Source organism: Heterodontus francisci, chromosome 26, assembly GCF_036365525.1.
Source record: "Heterodontus francisci isolate sHetFra1 chromosome 26, sHetFra1.hap1, whole genome shotgun sequence".
Taxonomy (NCBI): domain Eukaryota; kingdom Metazoa; phylum Chordata; class Chondrichthyes; order Heterodontiformes; family Heterodontidae; genus Heterodontus; species Heterodontus francisci.
The window spans coordinates 28,366,909-28,387,195 of NC_090396.1; the positions used below are offsets into that span (position 1 = coordinate 28,366,909).

Genomic DNA, 20,287 nt, shown 5'->3' on the forward strand with positions numbered 1-20,287 from the left:
ATACAAATCTAAGAGTATATCAACAAATAAGGCTAGAGGTTACAAAACTAATAAAAGGACAAAAATAAAGGCTCTGTATCTGAATGCACGTAGCATTTAAAACAAAACAGACGAACTGAGAGTGCAAATAGAAATAAATAAGTACGATCTGATAGCCATTACAGAGACATGGCTGCAGGCGACATAAATTGGGACCTGAATATTAAAGGGTACATGGCATTTAGGAAAGACAGGAAGCTAGGAAAAGGTTGAGGGATAGCTCTGTTAATTAATGATGGTATTAGCGTAATAGAGAGAGATGACCTTCGTTCAGGGCACCAGGATGTAGAAGCAGTTTAGTTGGAGATGAGAAATCATATAGGCAAGAAGTCACTTGTGCAGGCCACCTAACATTAACCACACTGTAGGATGGGGTATAAAGGGAGAAATAATGGCAGCCTGTCAGAAAGGTACAGCAATAATTATGGGGGATTTCAACCTATGGGGGATTTCAACCTACATATAGATTAGAAAAATCAGATGGGCAGAGGTAGTTTAGATGAGGAGTACATAGAATGTTTTCGTGACAATTTCTTGGAACAATACGTTCTTGAGCCAAGCAGAGAGCAGGCTATACTAGACCTGATATTGTGCAATGAGATAGGATTAATTAATGACCTCATAGTTAAGGCACCCCTAGGTAGCAGTGATCATAATATGATTGAATTTTACATTCAGTTTGAGGGAGAGAAGAGTGGGTCCAAGATTAGTATTTTAAACTTAAATAAGGGCAATTATGAGACCATGAAAGGAGAGCTAGCTAAAGTGAACTGGCAAATCAGGTTAAGGGATAATATAGGTCAATAGAGATGCAGTGGCAGACATTTAAGGGGATATTTCAGAATACGCAGAATAGATACATTTCAACGAGAAAGAAAAATTCCCTGCCATCCGTGGTTAACTAAAACAGTTAAAGATAGTATCAAACTTTTTTCAAAAAGCCTACAATTGCGCAAAGATGGGAGGCAGGTCAGAAGATTGGACAGAATATAAAAAACAGCAAAGAATGACGAAAAGATTGATTAGGAAGTAAAATTAGAGTACGAGAGAGAGCTAGCAAGAAATACAAAGACCAATAGTAAGAGTTTCTATAGATAATTAAAAAAGAAAAGATTTAACAAAGTGAGCCTGGGAAGTAGAAAGTTAGTCTGGGGAATTAATAATGGATAATAAGGAGATGGCAAATGAATTGAACAGATATTTTGCATCGGTCTTCACTACTGAGGATACAAGTAACATCCCAGTATTATCTGTAAGTCAAATGGAAGGGAGGGAGGAACTCAAGAAAATTACAATCACTAGGGAAGTGGTACTGAACAAATTGTTGGAGCTGCAGGCCGACAAGTCCCCGGGTCCTGATGGACTTCATGCTAGGGTGTTAAAAGAAGTGGCTAGTGAGACAGTTGATGCGTTAGTTTTAATTTTCCAAAATTCCCTAGATTCAGGGAAGTTTCCTTTAGATTGGCAAATAGCGAATGTAACTCCTTTATTCAAAAAGGGAGGGAGACAGGAATCAGGAAGCTACAGGCCAGTTAGCTTAACATCTGTCTTAGGGAAAATGGTAGAAGCTATTACTAAAGACTTTATAGCAGAGCATTTAGAAAAATTCAAGGTAATCAGGCAGAGTCAACATGGATTTGTGAAAGTGAAATCATTTTTAACCAATTTATTGGAGTTCTTTGAGGGAGTTACATGTGCTGTGGATAAAGGGGAACCGGTGGATGGAATGTACTTAGATTTCCAGAAGGCATTTGATAAGGTGCGGCATCAAAGGTCATTGCAGAAAATAAAAGCTCATGGTGTAGGGGGTAACATATTGGCATGGATAGAAGATTGGCTAGCTAACAGGAAACAGAGAGGGTCATTTTCTGGTTGGCAAGATGTAATGTGTGGTGTGCCACAGGGATCTGTGCTGGGGCCTCCATGTTTTACAATTTATATAAATGACTTAAATGAAGGGACCGAAGATATGGTTGAGAAATTTGCTGATGACACAAAGATAGGTGGAAAGTAACTTGTGAAGAGGACATAAGGGAGCTACAAAGGGATAGAGTTAGGTTAGGTGAGTGGGCAAAGACCTGACAAATGGAGTAGAATGTGGAAAAGTGTGACATTGTCCACTTTGGCAGGAAGATTAAAAAAGAAGCATTTATCTAAATGGTGAGAGATTGCAGAGCTCTGAGATGCAGAGGAATCTGGGTGTCATAGTGCATGAATCACAAAAGGTTAGTTTGCAGGTACAGCACGTAATTAGGAAAGCTATTAGAATGTTATCGTTTATCACGAGGGAAATTGAATACAAAAGTAAGGAGGTTATGCTTCAGCTATACAGGGCATTGGTGAGACCACATCTGGAGTACTGCGTACAGTACTGGTCTCCTTATTTAAGAAAGGATGTAAATGCGTTGGAGGCAGTACAGAGAAGGTTTACTGGACTAACACCTGGAATGGGTGGGCTGTCTTATGAGGAAAGATTGGACAGGTTAGGCTTGTATCCGCTAGAATTTAGAAAAGTAAGAGGCAACTTGATTGAAACATAAGATCCTGAGGGGTCTTGACAGGGTGGATGTAGAAAGGATGTTTCCCCTTGTGGGAGAATCTAGAACTAGGAGACACTGTTTAAAAATAAGGGGTCACCCATTTAAGACAGAGATGAGGAGAATTTTTTTCTCTCAGAGGGTCATGAGTCTTTGGAACTCTCTTTCTCAAAAGGCAGTCGAAGCAGAGTCTTTGAATATTCTTAAGACAGAGTTAGATAGATTCTTGATAAGCAAGACGCTGGAATGTTATCAGGGGTAGATGGAAATGGCGGAGCAGGGTCGAGGGGTCGAGTGGCCTATTCCTGCTCCTAAAGCGTATGTTTGTATATTAAAGATGAGATTCTGATGAGGAAGTGGAGACCTCCTCACAGACCTTCAGACGCAGAATGGACGGTTGTTCACCAGGTAGTAATACCGCCAGGAAATATTAATGATAGCTCATGAAATTCAGATAGTGGGATATGTGGGGATCCGGAAGACCCAATCACATATAAGTCAACATTTTTACTGGCCAGGTCTTTCCACGGATGTGGTGCAGTTTTGTAAAATGTACCGTACGTGCCACATTTTGGGAAAACCGCAACCTGCCATAAAACCGGCACCTCTAATTCCCATACCAGTTTTTGGGGAACCATTTAGTAGGGTTTTGGTGGACTGTGTACGACCTTTACCGAAAACAAAAATGGGACACCAATATATACTCACTATTATGGATGTGGCTAATTGGTTCCCAGAGGCCATTCCCTTGAACAATTTCTGCTAAGGTAGTGGTAGAGAAGTTAACCCAGTTCTTCACTCGATATGTATTACCAATTGAGATTCAGTCGGATCAAGGTTCCAATTTTATGTCTAAAATTTTTCAGCAAGGTATGGGTAATTTGGGTATAACATAGTGAAAGTCTTTAGCATACCACCCACAGAGACAAGGAGCTTTAGAAATGTACGATCAGACCCTCAAAATGATGACCAGGGCATGAATATCCCTGATTGGGATAAAGGACTCAAAATTGTTTTGTTTGCTACTAGGGATTGTCCTAATGGGCTGAATTTTACCAGCCCCTTGTGTCGGGGGTCGTGGTGGGGGGCGGGGCCCGTAAAATACTTGCGGCAGCAACTCGCCACGACTCCCAATGGCGAGAAGGCCCCGCCGCATATTACCATCGGCAGTGAGACCTCGGTACGGTCCCCCCGTCACCAAGCGGCGGGGCCTTCATTTCAATATTAAAATGCATTAAAATAAATGTTAATGAACTTACCTGCACCGGGCAGCCATGCCATGGTGATATTACGGGCACCGGCCGCAACTCCTGCACCTTCGGAGGTTCTGAGGCAAGACACTGGTGGGGAGGCAGGAGGAGTGCAGATTTCAGGGCAGGATGGGTGGGAGGTGGGGAAAACACTTTCTATTGGCTGTGGGTATGATGGGAAGGGGTTGAAGGGCAAATGTTACGAGGTTGGTTGGGGTGGGGGGGAGCAGGAAAGGTCGCAATCGCAATAGAGTTTATTCAGGGTTGTGGCCCTAAAACAGACATTGGGGGTGAGGGGGGGTGGTGGGTAGTTGAAAGGGCCGCCAGGTTGTAATAATATTTTTATGGCAAATTAACACAAATTCCCCTTTAAATATTACAATTTCATCTAAGGGCTTGAAACGCTTTGAAAATTGCGGCAGAGCCGGCACGGTGGCTCTGGCCGCCGTTGCTGGGGCCATGGCAGCCATCCCCTTACATCATCAGGGCTGCTCCGCCCCCTCCATTTAAATGAGCCCCCACACAAAATATCGCGGGGGCTCAGCGGCGGCGCTTCCGTGTCGGAAGGCCGACGACTTCAAAGCACGCCGCCATGAAGTGCGGCAAGCTAATAAAATTCAGCCCAATGAGTCTACCGGTTTTAGTCCTTTTGAATAACTCCCTTCTTCACACTCTGTGCAGAATTGCCACACAACACAACACAAAGCCATAATTCATCGCAAATTGTCAATCTTAGTTATGTGGTGTGAGAAGTGGACATTTTCACACTAGCACAGTGGTGGGTGCTTTTCTGAATTTGGGATTGTGGCATATTGTTGAGCAGGGTAGACATGGCTTCATATCAGAAAATGCTGTAGACAATCTGGGAATGTTTGATGCTTGCACTGAGTGCCTAAAGTGGGAAAAAATCCCCATTTTTATATCCTATGCTTTCTGATACACCATTCTTCTTAGGAGAGAACATCCTTTTTTGAGATTAGATGCTATGCAAAATAAATAAATTCTGAAAAGTTTATATTATTTGTATCTTGGCCCAAAGTATCCTTTTATTATCCCCCGATTCTGAATTGCTATTTCCTTCCTAGTTAGTGTCAATTTACATTGTTAGGAACCCATCTCTAAATATTAAGTTTGATGATGTATTGGGAACAGATAAATCAACATCACTCGTTTTGCACAGTACCCTTCTTTCAGAAATTGTTTCATTGTTTTGTTCGAATATACATTAGGAATTTCTGAAGAAGTCTCACAGGCACTAAGGTGTGCAATTATTTAGATATTGCTGGACCTGCAGTGGCTTGCATTTTGTCAATTTGAATTTTAAAACACGTAGCAATACAAAATGGAAAATTATACAAATGCTTATGGTAAATATGATTTAAATCTTTGTTTGCTTTCAAAATGGTCAGTATAACCACAGGGACATGACTAGAATCATCAGCTATTGTTAGACCAGATTCTATAGCACCATATAGATATAATTATTCCACGGGTGATACTGGTGCACCCATTATATACCCTGGAACTCTGCTCTTGGACAATTTATTCAATAATTCATCAGTGCATTTCTAAACTAATTACCAACAAATGGCCTCCCATTAAAACTATATTAATAACTATCCAGTTTTGTCCCAAATAATTCTATCTATGTTTTAGTTGACGGCTCAATCTGATTCTTTTTCCATTAACTCAAGGCTCTCTTCTCCCTGCCACTTTGTTCCTTCTTTATATCAATTACACCTTCTAGTCATCTTCGAACCCTATCCACTCTCCTTCAGACCATGAGTTGCAGTCCTCTTATAGTGCAGTGGCTGTATGGGATTATTTTAACCTAACTCACATGTCCGTAAACTGATGAGATCAGATCTGCTGCCTGTTTTACAGCTCATCAAATTTACTTTCTTTTTTCTTCAATGGAAAGTAAAATCTGGCGGGTTGTCAACTGGGTGGCCGATCACATCCCATCAGTTTTCCTCTGGGTGGGTTAGGTCCAAACTATCCCCTTTGTTTTAATCTCATCAATGTCCTTCAATAGGAAAATGAAAACACTACTGCTTTCAATTGCTCATTCCAATAAAGATTTCTCAGAGGTATTAGTTGCCAATTACACTGGATTAGTTGTTGACCTTGTACAGTTTTTTTTTAAACCAGGAAGTTGTCCGAGAAGCACAGCAAAAATTCATATGTTCACCCAACCAATACTCAACCATTTATATCGGTCTGACAGTGTTGCCATTCTTAATACTCATAATTTTATTGTACTATGTACTAACATTACTGAATACAATGCGCTGTCTTGGAGTTGCTTCTCACTGCTTTTATAATGATAAAAATGTCAATATTTGCTGCTGGCTACAATCAGGAATGCTACTAGACTGGCATCAGAGGATGAGTTGAACGTTTTATTTTTTCCCCTACTTTCTGCTACAACAATAGAATTTTGTTACTTTTAAGATAAAATTACCACAGCAAGACATGCCTAGAAATTCACATGATGTGCATTTCTTCTTTATGTTGCTGAGCTGCAAGTTGGTATTCATTCTTCAGCGTACAGTATTTTCTGTGAAAGAGAATTAAACAATATGAAGTCACCTATGCCAATGAAAAGCAGCTGTCAAATTAATAGCCAGAAATTCAGAACTACAATGCATTGAAACCCATTTCTTTACCTTGCTGGTAATAACACGGCTTTTAGCCCTCAGTTTGTTGATCTGCGATTCAGCAATATCTGCACGCTCCTCAGCTTCCTCCAGCTCATGCTGTGTCTTTCTGAATTTGGAAATGTGAACATTGGCCTGCTCCTCCTGGACAGATAATTAGACATAATGTTTATTTTTGACTCTGACTCCAAACTGACAAAACTACAGCTTCATTAACAATTTGTTTTGCTCAAACCAAATACCTGCTGGCACCAAATAATAGGGTAGATTTTGCTGTAGAAATAACAGTGAGGCTAATAGCACATGTGCAGTTAAATGCAGAAATCCAGAAGTTGCTGACAGAGTTGCCCTGCTTCCCAGAAACTGCAGAAGAGTGGTATCTCACCGAGAGACTCACCATGGAACAGAGTGAAGTTGTTGTACTTGCATGATAAACTCACCAGAAAAATTGTGAACTTGTTCATTCCAGGGTAAGTAAATTTCTAATGGCATGGTACATCTTAATTATTGGCAAACAACTTCTTTGGCACTGAAAATTAACTTTTATGAGTGTGGAGTCTCATTCCCTCAGATTTTAATTATTGTTGGAGAGATTTTTTTAAAAATTAATTTGTTTTTACTTTTTCTTTCTGACTCATTTATCTCTCTCTTAATTCCATCTTTCTTCCCCTCTCTTTATTTCACTTTCTGGACCCAATTTAATATTAAAATAAATATTCTAACTGACACTTCCTGGCTTATACTCTGTGTTGCTTATTAACAATTTTTCAAACTGATTGATTAAGGTGACACACAATTTCTTGCCCTTATCACACAGGTCTCAAATCCCTGAGAAGATGTCACACATTTTGGCTCTCAACAGTAAGTTCCAGTGAAAAATCCCATTAAAAATTCTGTGGGCAAGTGCAAACATAATGAATGGCTAATGCTGTTCATTCGGTGCCGAGAGCAAAATCCAGTCCAATGTCTTTTCTATGATAGCAATAGCATTGCTGTTTTAGAGTCAAGATGAATTATTTCAAATGGCTTTGCTATTATATTAGATATTTCTGACTATCAGATTAAGCAATTCTATTTGGTTCAAAATGCATGTTTTGCACCCAAGTACCTAAGAAATAGGTGTTAAGCCAAAAAACAGATATGATATAACTGCAAAATTTTACAAATCAAACAATGAAAATCTCATAAGTCAAGATGAAGAACTAAAAGTCTCTTTAAGCTGACTGCATTTCGAATCAGTTATTTACTTACAGCATCTTCGACATTCCTCTTGTAGGATTTGACTTTTAGTTGCAATTTGTCCACCAAATCCTGCAGTCTAACCATATTTTTATGGTCTTCCACAGACTGTATGTGAAAAATAAAAAAGAATTTAATGTCTCTTTGTTATCCAAGAACTTAAAAAGAAAATCAACATTTAAGACCTCTGAATATTATTCCTTACCTGAAATGTCATCTCTTTGACTTTCCTTTCATACTTCCGTGCACCTTTAATTGCCTCTGCTGCACGTTTCTGTTCAGCCTCGAGTTCATTCTCTAATTCACGCATCTATAAGCGGAATAAATATTCAAAAATTGTAATTCTCATTCTTCTAGTTGTATGCATAACGAAACAATGTTTCATAATGACACTATACTTAAATAATCCTATATTTTCAATTTCCTCAGTCATACACAATTTTGGCTGCACTTACTACAGATACCAGCCTCAGGCCAATACCTGTAAACTGCTTTGGCCATTCTGCAGTTTTATTGCCTGCTGCATCTTGTTCTGAGTGCAATGATAATGGAGCTCTGGGCATATGTGGATGTGCACATAATGGCTGAATTTTAAGAGCTTGCTGGAGCTCAGAAAATGGCCGCACGCCAAAGAGCCGCCGCGATCTCCCGTGCGGTGGCTCATTTAAATAGCCGGGGCTGCCCGCCACAACCCCCCCCCACCCCACCAATCACTTAGAGGAGGCAGGCTGTCTGTCCCCGGCAATGGCGTCAGCTGCCTGTGCGCAGGCGCTGGTGCCATTCTTAAAGGGCAGTCAGTCCGGCGAGCTTATTTAAATTTTTAAAGAAGTATGCCCCCAAACAATATACAATAAATTTCTAATGCCCCTTTCCCACTCCCCCAATAGCATTTACATTAATTATTTGCCCTTTCCTCCCCCTCAAAACAATTACCTTTTAAATGTGACCTTTCCCCACCAGACTGCACAAAGTTTAGAGTTCACCCCTTCCCACCATCCCCTACAGCCATTACCCGTCTCCTCCCCCCCCCAACAGAAGATATTAACTCCTCCCCCCTACTCACCAGTGTCACGACGCCTTTCCCTGGATGGGGAATTGAGTGCCGACCGCCGTTCCAAAGATTGCGGCGGGCCCAGAACATTGAAGGTAAGTCCATTTAAATGTATTCATTTTATTAATTTAAATATTTAAATTCAGATCCTGTCGCCAAGCAGGGGGCCGCCATGGAGCCTCACCGCCACTGGGAGGATCCGTCTGGGCCCTCCCAGCGTCGAGGTTCGTGGCGGGCCTCTTCTGGACCCATCTTCAGGCACGCGCTACCCCTCCACCACCCCCAACCCCACCATGGATCACGATGCCGGAGGGACAACAAGATCCAGCCCAATATCACTTTGCATTGATACAAAAGTAAGAAAGATAACTGGGGCCTCCAAAGTCTGAGTATTAAATTTTTCTTTCATATGTTGAATGACATGCTGTGCATTTCCATAATTTTTTGCTTTTATAGTTATAAAACAAAACAGATTTAGCTCAGTGGGCACTTTCAGTAACAGTAACATGATAAAAAAAACCTTCCTTCTGAAAACATAATGAACCAAAAGTTGCTGTCAAAATATTGGGGAGGCTAATGGTTCTTGCCAGTATGTGTAAATAATACAGCAACTTCAGGCAAGGAGCAGATGTGCAGATAAATGCAAATATCAAAAGTTGCTGTCCAATTTACATTGCTCTGCCATTAGCATCGTGAAAACAGTATTTCGCTGTATGACTCAGCATTGAAATGCATTGAATTTTTTTTTTTAGAGATACAGCACTGAAACAGGCCCTTCGGCCCACCGAGTCTGTGCCGACCATCAACCACCCATTTATACTAATCCTACACTAATCCCATATTCCTACCACATCCCCACCTGTCCCTATATTTCCCTACCACCTACCTATACTAGGGGCAATTTATAATGGCCAATTAACCTATCAACCTGCAAGTCTTTGGCATGTGGGAGGAAACCGGAGCACCCGGAGGAAACCCACGCAGACACAGGGAGAACTTGCAAACTCCACACAGGCAGTACCCAGAATTGAACCCGGGTCGCTGGAGCTGTGAGGCTGCGGTGCTAACCACTGCGCCACTGTGCGAATGTTATGAAGTTGCTGTATTTGTGCAATAGACACAAACTAAATCCAATGTATTTAGGGATAGTAATTAGTAGCTTATCAACTGTTTCACCAATGTGATAATTGTTGATGATTACCTATCAACCTCTCCAGCATTCGAAAATTAATTAGTACAAGAGTGGAGTCTCATTTCTTCAGGTTTTTAATTTTTCAGTGAGATTTTAAAAATGTCAAATCGCTGGGTCAAAATCCTGGAACTCCCTTCCTAACAGCACTGTGAGTGTACCTACCCCACATGGACTGCAGCGGTTCAAGAAGGCAGCTCAAGGGCAATTAGGGATGGGCAACAAATGCTGGCCTTGCCAGCGACGCCCACATCCATGAACGAACAAAAATACATTTAAAATTTTACTTTTACAACTTTGCAGGCAAAAAAAATGTTTGAGCTGAAGGGTGCAGGGGCAAATTTAACTAATAACAGATACCATTAAATACTCTGCTACAGAAAAATCTAGCCCTATATCATCTTACTTTTGACTCCAGTTTTCAGAAAACAAGCTGCCATTCCAAAGGGAAAAAGCCATTATTTACAATTCCAAATTATAATACTTGATGAAATGAGTTGACAATAGGACTGGAATCATTTAAGAAACAGGATGAGAGGAGGTTCGAGTGAAGCATAAACACTGGCCAAATGGCCTGCTTCTGTGCTGCACATTCTATGTAATTCTATGTAAACAAATCAAAAGCTGAAGACTAAGAGTACATTTTCCTCATTGTCAAATTAAAGAAAAATGATTCATAAATGGTCATTACAAACTAATGACACTATATTAAAGATATTTTCTTTAACTTTTCACACAGAGGAAGTATACTCAAGGGTGTAGCCTTGCTGCCAATTTTGCACCAAGATGAAGTGGTGATGAGTGTGCATTGGCAGTCTGATTCAGCAGTGTTGCCAAATCTGACTTCCAAGTGCATTAAAGCCTCATCAAGCAGGTCATTTCATATCGAATTCACACCAGCTGCAGTTTAATTCAAGCTACGTTTTAAAAGCACACACGAGTGAATATTTGATCTCCTGGTTTCTTTATAAACTTACTTTCCATGTTTGTATTGTTATAAGAAAGTGGACACTGCCAAGCACTCTTCCAATATTAAAAATTAACAAGAAATTGAGCATTTTCTTTGATTCTACAAGGTCACTCCTTAAATATCTTAATAAGTCACTTGTAGGAAGGCGCTGTTTGTTCATGGTACTGGTCTACTACAAACATATCCTCTAAATTATCTTCAGTTTGAAAATATTTACACAACTCACCCTAGTCTCTAGTTTTTGAATTTGTTTCTTTCCACCTTTCAAAGCTAGCTGCTCAGCCTCATCCAGACGGAATTGCAGATCCTTGACTGTCTGATCTAGGTTCTTCTTCATTCTCTCGAGGTGAGCACTTGTATCTTGTTCCTTCTTCAACTCCTCAGCCATCATTGCAGCCTGATTTCATCATTAAAATAAGGTGGAACATACATCATTATGCAGAAATGCTACTGAGTAGAACGTAGGAACAGGAGTAGGCCATTCAGCCCTCCTAGCTTGTTCCACCATTCAGTTGGATCATGGCTGATCTTTATTTTAAATTCTCCTACCCGCCATAGCTCCACAACCCTTAATACGCTTGCCTAACAAAAGTCTATCAAACTCAGCTTTGAAATTTTCAATTGACACCCAGCTTTTTAGAGTAGAGAATTCCAGATTTTCACAAACCTTTTGTGTGAAGAAGTGCTTCCTGATATCACTCCTGAACAGCCTAGCTCTAATTTTAAGGTTATGCCCCTTTATTCTGGACTCCCCCACCAGAGGAAATGTTTCTATCTACCCTATTAATTCTTTTAATCATCTTAAATGCTTAATGTATTAATCAAAGTAATTAATACATTTGTGTTATCAAAATGTGGTTATCTTACATCAGTGATTGCCTTCTTGGCCTTCTCTTCAGCATTCCTTGATTCTTGAACGGCATCTTCTACCTCAGCTTGAAGCTGAGAAATATCAGTCTCGAGCTTTTTTTTGGTGTTGATGAGGCTAATGTTCTAAAGAGTATAACAAAGATATCATTGGCATTATTAGTTAAATAAAGCATTTAAACACAGGGATTTAAGAATGACTTGTGTTTCAAGCTACCTGAGAATGAAGTAGCTGAACACGTTCATTGATGTCATAGAGTTCTTGTTCAGCAACCTTGCGAGCTCTGTCTGTCTGCTCTAGAGCTACTGTAATTTCTCCGAGTTCTGCTTGTAGGAGGTTGTTTTTCCGCTCCACTGAGCTTAGCTGCTCCTTCAGGTCCTCTTGAACCCTCAGAGCTTCATCCAGTTGCAGCTGTGTTTCCTGAATCATGAAGTATTTGATTGTACGAGTGAATGCAGTTGAAAACTCGACAATGACCATATGCACAAATAAGAAAAGTTAACCTATTTCACTTACCTTGAGTACTCCTTGAATGTTTCTAAGATGTTTCTGTGCTTCTGTAGCCTGTCGGTTTGCATGACCCAACTGAATCTCCATTTCATTGAGGTCTCCTTCCATTTTCTTTTTGAGCCTCAAGGCATCATTTCTGCTTCTGATTTCAGCATCCAGAGCAGTTTGCAATGCCTCTATGGTCCTTTGGTGATTTCTCTTCAGTTGTTCAATTTCTTCATCTTTCTCAGCAATCTTTCTATCAACTTCTGACTTGATTTGATTCAGTTCAAGTTGGATTCGAAGCAACTTTTCCTCTTCATGTTCAAGTGATGCCTATTGCAGATGGTTAAGATATAAGGAAGATTGATCAAAATGGATCCATCAGTTTAATTCCCAGATTATTAATTTATAATTGAGTTACATTTTGCAACCGTAACTGTATCTGCCAAATTACCGTATTAGATGTATAAAATATACAAGGTTTACCTCTGCTTCTTCTAAAGCACATTGAAGTTCAGACTTTTCTTGTTCAGCTTGCTTTTTTGCTTTCTCTAGCTCATGAATTGTCTTTCCACATTCACCAATTTGTTCAGTAAGATCAGAAATCTCCTCTGTTCAGAGTTTTAAAAATCAGAATCAGTAAACAGTCCTTCAAACTCACTTTAAATATTCCTGACTTGAACAATACAGTATTTAGAGACTTACGTTGCAGATTTTTGTTCTCCCTTTTAAGAGTTTCAAGATGATCCAAAGACTCTTCATAAGCATTCTTCATTTTGAACAGCTCAGTGCTGAGAGACCGAGATTCTTTCTGTGCTCCCTCCAGCTCAGCCTGACTTTCCTCATATTTTTGTTTCCATTCTGCCAGAATCTGTAATAAAAAAGGTCAAACAGTTTTTTTTTGACCACTGCTACAAGCCTATTTAATTTACCATTTGACTCCGTGGATGTTATCTGTCAAATTTAATGTTTCATGTACCTTGTCAAAGGTTCTCTGTTTCTTATCAAGAGCAGCTGCAGCAGCATTTGCTCTCTCCACATCAATCATTAGATCTTCCACTTCACCTTGCAACCGCAGTTTTGTCTTTTCCAGTGAAGCACATTTGGAGTTTACTGCCTCAACATGCTCCTCTGCATCCTGCAGCCGTTGGGCTAGTTTCTTCCTAAATAAAAAGTAGTCAAATTATTATCCTGCTAGAACATAAAATAATGGGTCAAGGGAAATTAATATATGCTCAAAGGTCGCAAAACAAAGAAAAAATATGTATTTAATGCACATACTTGGCCTCCTCCAGTTCCTCTGTGCGCTGGATTGCATCAGTTTCATATTTTGATCTCCACTGAGCGACTTCACTGTTGGCCTTGGACATGCCGCGCTGGAGTTCGGCCTTCGCTTCCTGTTCCTCTTCATATTGCTCACGGAGCAAATCACAGTCATGGCGGGAAGCTTGCAGAGCATGTGCCAAGGCATTCTTAGCCTTTCCATAGATAACACAGAAAGAAGAAATCAGAAATCTAATGCTTGAGAGTGATACAGAAAATAGGTAATGTGACAGAAGTGACAGCTTTACAAGCCAAAGCAGGATAACAAAAAATAAAAAATGATTGAAAAACATACTGGTGTGTTATTTTACACGTGAACTGTATTTGCTTTGCCAAAAATGAAGTTACAGTTTGGTTACACTGGCATTCTCTGTTGAATGACTGTGGGCCCAGGTAATTAGCACATTGGTATATGAAGGTGTCTATAGCTCTTAAATTGCTCAAATGCCCACATTGTTCTTGTAAACCAGAAACAAAAAATCTTTTGAAAAACAAAAGCCGTGAAATTTGATAGGGCCCAAAAACTGGTGTGGGGATTGCGATACGGGAATACCCGTGTCTATTGCTTCTGATATAGGCAGCACGCAAACCTTTTGCTGCCTGCTAATTTAAATGATTGTAGAGTGAGCAGGAGATACAAAATTGAGAGAGGCAAGCACGACTTAAAGCTTGTCTGCACTATTTAAAGCCAGCATGCCACCTCTTAAGGGGCAGAAGCTGGAAGTCATTCGACTGATTCTGACCTGGGAAAGACAGAAGAATGGTACAACGTGGCAGAAAGCAGGGTCCAAGGTTTTCCGACACTGCACTGGAGGCATTGGTGCAGGAAGTGGAGAGGAGGAGAGATGTCAAATATTCACAGAGGACCAGGAAGCCCTCCAGACAAATGTTGTGAAGGCAGTGGAACCAGATAATGGCAGGAAGCTAACTGGATGCAGTGCTGCAAGAAGTTGAATAAATTCACACAAGTGATCAAGGTCAGTGAATGTACCTTCAAATGCCATCTCCCATCAACTGCATCACTAGCCTCACACACTACTCAATGCACCCCACCCCCATCACTCACCTTACATCAGGCTGTTTACAGGTAAAGGGACGTCTGGCAAGTGGGAGGCTTTTAAAAGTGAGATAGGAAGAGTTCAGGGCTGGCATGTTCCTGTTAGATGGAAGGGCAAGGCTGGCAAGTTTAGGGAACCTTGGTTGACGAGGGATATTGAGGGTCTGGTCAGGACAAAGAAGGAGGCATATGTCAGGTATAGGCAGCTGGGATCGAGCGAGTCCCTCGAGGAGTATAGGGGATGTAGGAATACACTTAAGAAGGAAATTAGGAGGGCGAAAAGGGGCCATGAGATTTCCCTGGCAGATAAGATAAAGGAGAATCCTTAAAGATTCTATAAGTATATTAACAGTAAAAGGGTAGCTAGGGAGAGAGTAGGTCCCCTTAAGGATCAGTGTGGCAATCTATGTGTGGAGCCACGGGAAATGGGCAAGGTCTTAAATGAATATTTCTCGTCCGTATTTACTGTGGAGAAGGTCATGGAAGCTAGTGAGTTCAAGGGAGGGAACAGCGATATCCTGGAGCATATCAACATTACAAAGGAGAAGGTGTTGGAGGTTTTGAAGCGCATTAAGGTGGATAAATCCCCAGGGCCTGACCAGGTGTATCCTAGGATGCTCTTGGAAGCAAAGGAGGAGATTGCTGGGGCCCTGGCAGAGATTTTTGTATCATCGTTAGCCACGGGTGAGGTACCGAAAGGCTGGAGGATATCTAATGCTGTGCCTTTATTTAAGAAGGGCAGCAGGGATAAGCCAGGGAACTACAAGCCGGTGAGCCTTACATCAGTGGTGGGAAAGTTATTGGAAGGGATTCTGAGAAACAGGATATATGCATCTGGAAAGGCATGGTCTGATTAGGGATAGTCAGCATGGCTTTGTGCGTGGGAAATCATGTCTCACGAATTTGATTGAGTTTTTTGAGGAGGTGACCAAGAGGATTGAAGAGGGCAGGGCGATGGACGTTGTCTACGTGGACTTTAGCAAGGCCTTTGACAAGATCCCACATGGTAGGCTGGTCCAGAAGGTTTGAACACATGGGATCCAGGGTGAGCTAACAAACTGGATACAAAATTGGCTTGGTGATAGGAGGCAGAGGGTGGTAGTAAAGGGTTGTTTTTAAAATTGCAGGTCAGTGACCAGTGGTGTGCCGCAGGGATCAGTGCTGGGCCCTCTGTTGTTTGCCATATATATTAATGACTTGGATGTGAATGTAAGGGGCATGATTAGTAAGTTTGCAGATGGTCGAAGTTTCAGTGGGGGCGCATTTCGGGAGCAGTGACCATAATTCCAAAAGTTTTAAGGTACTTGTGGATAAGGATAAGAGTAGTCCTCGGATGAAGGTGCTAAATTGGGGGAAGGCTAATTATAACAATATTAGGCAGGAACTGAAGCATTTAGATTGGGGGCGGCTGTTTGAGGGTAAATCAACATCTGACATGTGGGAGTCTTTCAAACGTCAACTGATTAGATTCCAGGACCAGCATGTTCCTGTGAGGAAGAAAGGCAAGTTTGGCAAGTTTCGGGAAGCTTGGATACTGTGAGCCTAGTCAAAAAGAAAAAGGAAGCATTTGTAAGGGCTGGAAGGCTAGGAACAGATGAAGCACTTGAGGAATATAAAGACAGTAGGAAGGAACTTAAGCAAGGAGTTAGGAGGGCTAAAAGGGGTCATGAAAAGTCATTGGCAAACAGGATTAAGGAAAATCCCAAGGCTTTTTATACATATATAAAGAGCAAGAGGGTAACCAGGGAAAGGGTTGGCCCACTCAAGGACAGAGATGGGAATCTATGCGTGGAGCCAGAGGAAATGGGCGAGGTGCTAAATGAGTACTTTGCATCAGTATTCACCAAGGGGAAGGACTTGTTGGATGATGAGCCCAGGGAAGGGAGTGCAGATAGTCTCAGTCATCTCATTATCAAAAAGGAGGAGGTTTTGGGTGTCTTGCAAAGCATTACAGTAGATAAGTCCCCAGGGCCTGATGGGATCTACCCTAGAATACTGAGGGAGGCAAGGGAAGAAATTGCTGGGGCCTTGACAGAAATCTTTGCATCCTCATTGGCTACAGGTGAGGTCCCAGAGGACTGGAGAATAGCCAATGTTGTTCCTTTGTTTAAGAAGGGTGGCAAGAATAATCCAGGAAATTATAGGCCGGTGAGCCTTACGTTAGTGGTAGGGAAACTATTAGAGAGGATACTCCCATTTGGAAACAAACGAACTTATTAGCGAGAGACAGCATGGTTTTGTGAAGGGGAGGTTGTATCTTACTAATTTGATTGAGTTTTTTGAGGAAGTGACAAAAATGATTGATGAGGGAAGGGCGGTGGATGTTGTCTATATGGGCTTTAGTAAAGCCATTGACAAGGTCCCGCATGGCAGACTGGTACAAAAGGCGAAGTCACACGGGATCAGAGGTGAGCTGGCAAGATGGATACAGAACTGGCTCGGTCACAGAAGACAGAGGGTAACGGTAGATGGGTGTTTTTCTGAATGGAGGGATGTGACTAGTGGTGTTCCGCGGGGATCAGTGCTGGGACCTTTGCTGTTTGTAGTATATATAAATGATTTGGAGGAAAATGTAGCTGGTCTGATTAGTAAGTTTGCGGACGACACAAAGGTTGGTGGAGTTGCAGATAATGATGAGGATTGTCAGAGGATACAGCAGGATATAGATCGGTTGGAGACTTGGACGGAGAAATGGCAGATGGAGTTTAATCCGGACAAATGTGAGGTAATGCATTTTGGAAGGTCTAATGCAGGTGGGAGGTATACAGTAAATGGCAGAACCCTGAGGAGTCTTGGGCGTACAGGTCCACAGGTCACTGAAAGTGGCAACGCAGGTGGATAAGGTAGTCGAGAAGGCATTCGGCATGCTTGCCTTCATCGGTCGGGGCATACAGTATAAAAATTGGCAAGTCATGTTGCAGCTGTACAGAACCTTAGTTAGGCCACACTTAGAATATTGAGTGCAATTCTGGTCGCCACACTACCAGAAGGACGTGGAGTCTTTGGAAAGGGTACAGAGGAGGTTTACCAGGATGTTTCCTGGTCTGGAGGGCATTAGCTATGAGGAGAGGTTGGATAAACTCGGATTGTTTTCACTGGAACGACGGAGGTGGAGGGGCGACATGATAGAGGTTTACAAAGTTATGAGCGGCATGGACAGAGTGGATAGTCAGAAGCTTTTTCCCAGGGTGGAAGAGTCAGTTACTAGGGGACATAGGTTTAAGGTGCGAGGGGCAAAGTTTAGAGGGGATGTGCGAGGCAAGTTTTTTACACAGAGGGTGGTGAGTGCCTGGAACTTGCTGCCAGGGGAGGTGGTGGAAGCAGATACGATAGCGACGTTTAAGAGACATCTTGACAAATATATGAATAGGAAGGGAATAGAGGGATATGGGCCCCGGAAGTGCAGAAGGTGTTAGTTTCGGCAGGCATCAAGATCGGCGCAGGCTTGGAGGGCTGAATGGCCTGTTCCTGTGCTGTACTGTTCTTTGTTCTTTGTTCTTTGACACCAAAATTGGTGGTATAGTGGACAGTGAAGAAGGTTGTCTAAGGTTACAACAGGATATAGATCAACTGGGAAAGTGGGCAAGGGAGTGGCAAATTGAATTTAACGCAGACAGGTGTGAAGTGATGCATTTTGGGAAGTTAAACCAGGGCAGGACATATACAGTGAATGGTAGGGCCCTGGGGAGTGTTCTTGAGCAGAGAGACCTTGGGGTGCAAGTACATAGTTCCTTGAAAGTGGCAACACAGGTAGACAGGGTGGTGAAGAAGGCATATGGCATGCTTGACTTCATCGGCTGAGGCATTGAGTACAAGAGTTGGGACGTCATGTAACAGTTGCACATGACGTTGGTTAGGCCGTATTTGGAGTACTGTGTGCAGTTCTGGTCGCCGCACTACAGGAAAGATGTGATTAAGCTAGAGAGGGTGCAGAAAAGATTCACAAGGATGTTACCTGGTTTGGAGGGCTTGAGATATAAAGAGAGATTGGATAGGCTGGGTCTGTTTTCCCTGCGGCGAAGGAGGCTGAGAGGGGACATGATAGAAGTATATAAAATTATGAGAGGCATAGATAGGGTAGATAGCCAGAGTCTGTTTCCCATGGTAGGGGTGACTAACACTAAAGGGCATAGATTTAAGGTGGGAGGGAGGAGGTTTAAAGGGGATCAAAGGGGTAAATTTTTCACACAAAGATTAGTGGGTATCTGGAATGAGCTGCCAGACGAGGTGGTGGAGGCAGGAACAGTAGCAACATTTAAGAGGCATCTGGACAGGTACTTGAATGAGCAAGGCATAGAGGGATATGGAATTAATGCAGGCAGGTGGGATTAGTATAGATAGGCATTATGGTCGGCATGGACGCAATGGGCCGAAGGGCCTGTTTCTATGCTGTTCGACTCGATGACTCTAACAATCTCCATCATTTATGACTCATGCCTCACATTTATAGCCTCACCTTACGCTCACATACTTAGCACTAATGCAAGCCTCATTCCTATATCTTGCAGTCTTCATATACGGCCAGCTATTCAACCATGACAGCTACATTACCAAAAGCATTGCACCAGGCTCACTGATGTATTTCCCTCTCTCCCGTAGGACAAGGTGGTGAGTAACTGGAGGCAGCAGCACCTAACTGATGGGGAAAGGCATCTAACCATGTCCATGGAAGAGACAGTGGTTGCCATCATTGGAGGGGCTAAGACTGAGGCCGTAGCCAGCAGTGGGGTTGAAAGCATCAACAATGATGTTATCCTCATACTTAATCCCCTTCTCACAGCCCACTTGCCTCTCATCCCATAATCTCTTCTGATTTACAAGCTGCAGATGGTGTAAGCATGCAACTCCTGCTTTCCCTTCTTCCCCTCATCACAACCCTACAATTGCGCTTTTCTCCTTTCAGAAACCCTAGAACTGCAACTTGGCCAGGCCGAGGTGGAAAAGCAGGAAGACAATGGGTGGAATTTTAACTGCTAAGGGGAGATAGTTTTGTGTGCAGGCGGGGGTTGGGGGTAGGGGGAGGGGGTGGCGCCTGCTTTAAATCCCCATAAAGAGGCATTGGGTATGAACCCCACATGAAGACATCCACTTCCAGGCTTAACCCGGGCTTATAGGCGAGCAGGGAACACCCGTCGAGCTGTCAGATAAGTAACTATAATATTCGTAGTGGCAATTATCTCAGGATTTAGCCCAACAATCTGGCTTTAACAGCCAGCGCTTTGGATTCCCGAGCTGTGTGGAACTCACCAGGGACAACAGGAGTGCTTCTTCAGTGAAACTGACAGGCTGGGAAGCCTTCAAACAGTAAAACTGACTAGCTGCAGCCATGCTTAGGTGAGAGGCAGCTGCTCATCACACTTCTTCTGAGACTGTGCTCTCGTTGCTTGACAAGTGATTTACAACTTCTTGGACATCAGTTCACCTGTCTTAGACTTCACTCACCTTGACCACTTGTCCATAGATCACTGAAGGCAGCAGCACAGGTAGATAAGTGGTTAGGAAGGCATATGGGATACTTGCCTATATTAGCCGAGGCATAGAATATAAGAGCAGGGAGGTTATGATGGAGCTGTATAAAACACTAGTTAGGCCACAGCTGGAGTACTGTGTAC

General features: G+C 42.2%; 1 protein-coding gene across 1 annotated transcript in view; it reads right to left on the reverse strand.

Annotated features, from left to right (window-relative positions):
* Positions 1 to 6,414: 6,414 nt before the first annotated feature.
* Positions 6,415 to 20,287, reverse strand: part of LOC137384500 (myosin-4-like) — a 38,759-nt gene continuing 24,886 nt past the window's right edge. The window contains exons 28-38 of the mRNA XM_068058638.1: positions 13,577 to 13,773; positions 13,275 to 13,458; positions 13,001 to 13,166; positions 12,782 to 12,906; positions 12,320 to 12,628; positions 12,020 to 12,223; positions 11,803 to 11,928; positions 11,162 to 11,332; positions 7,931 to 8,035; positions 7,738 to 7,833; positions 6,415 to 6,630 (exon numbers count right to left, since the gene is read on the reverse strand). Of these exons, the coding sequence (XP_067914739.1) occupies positions 6,415 to 6,630; positions 7,738 to 7,833; positions 7,931 to 8,035; positions 11,162 to 11,332; positions 11,803 to 11,928; positions 12,020 to 12,223; positions 12,320 to 12,628; positions 12,782 to 12,906; positions 13,001 to 13,166; positions 13,275 to 13,458; positions 13,577 to 13,773 (1,899 nt within the window). The remainder of the gene's footprint in view (positions 6,631 to 7,737; positions 7,834 to 7,930; positions 8,036 to 11,161; positions 11,333 to 11,802; positions 11,929 to 12,019; positions 12,224 to 12,319; positions 12,629 to 12,781; positions 12,907 to 13,000; positions 13,167 to 13,274; positions 13,459 to 13,576; positions 13,774 to 20,287) is intronic.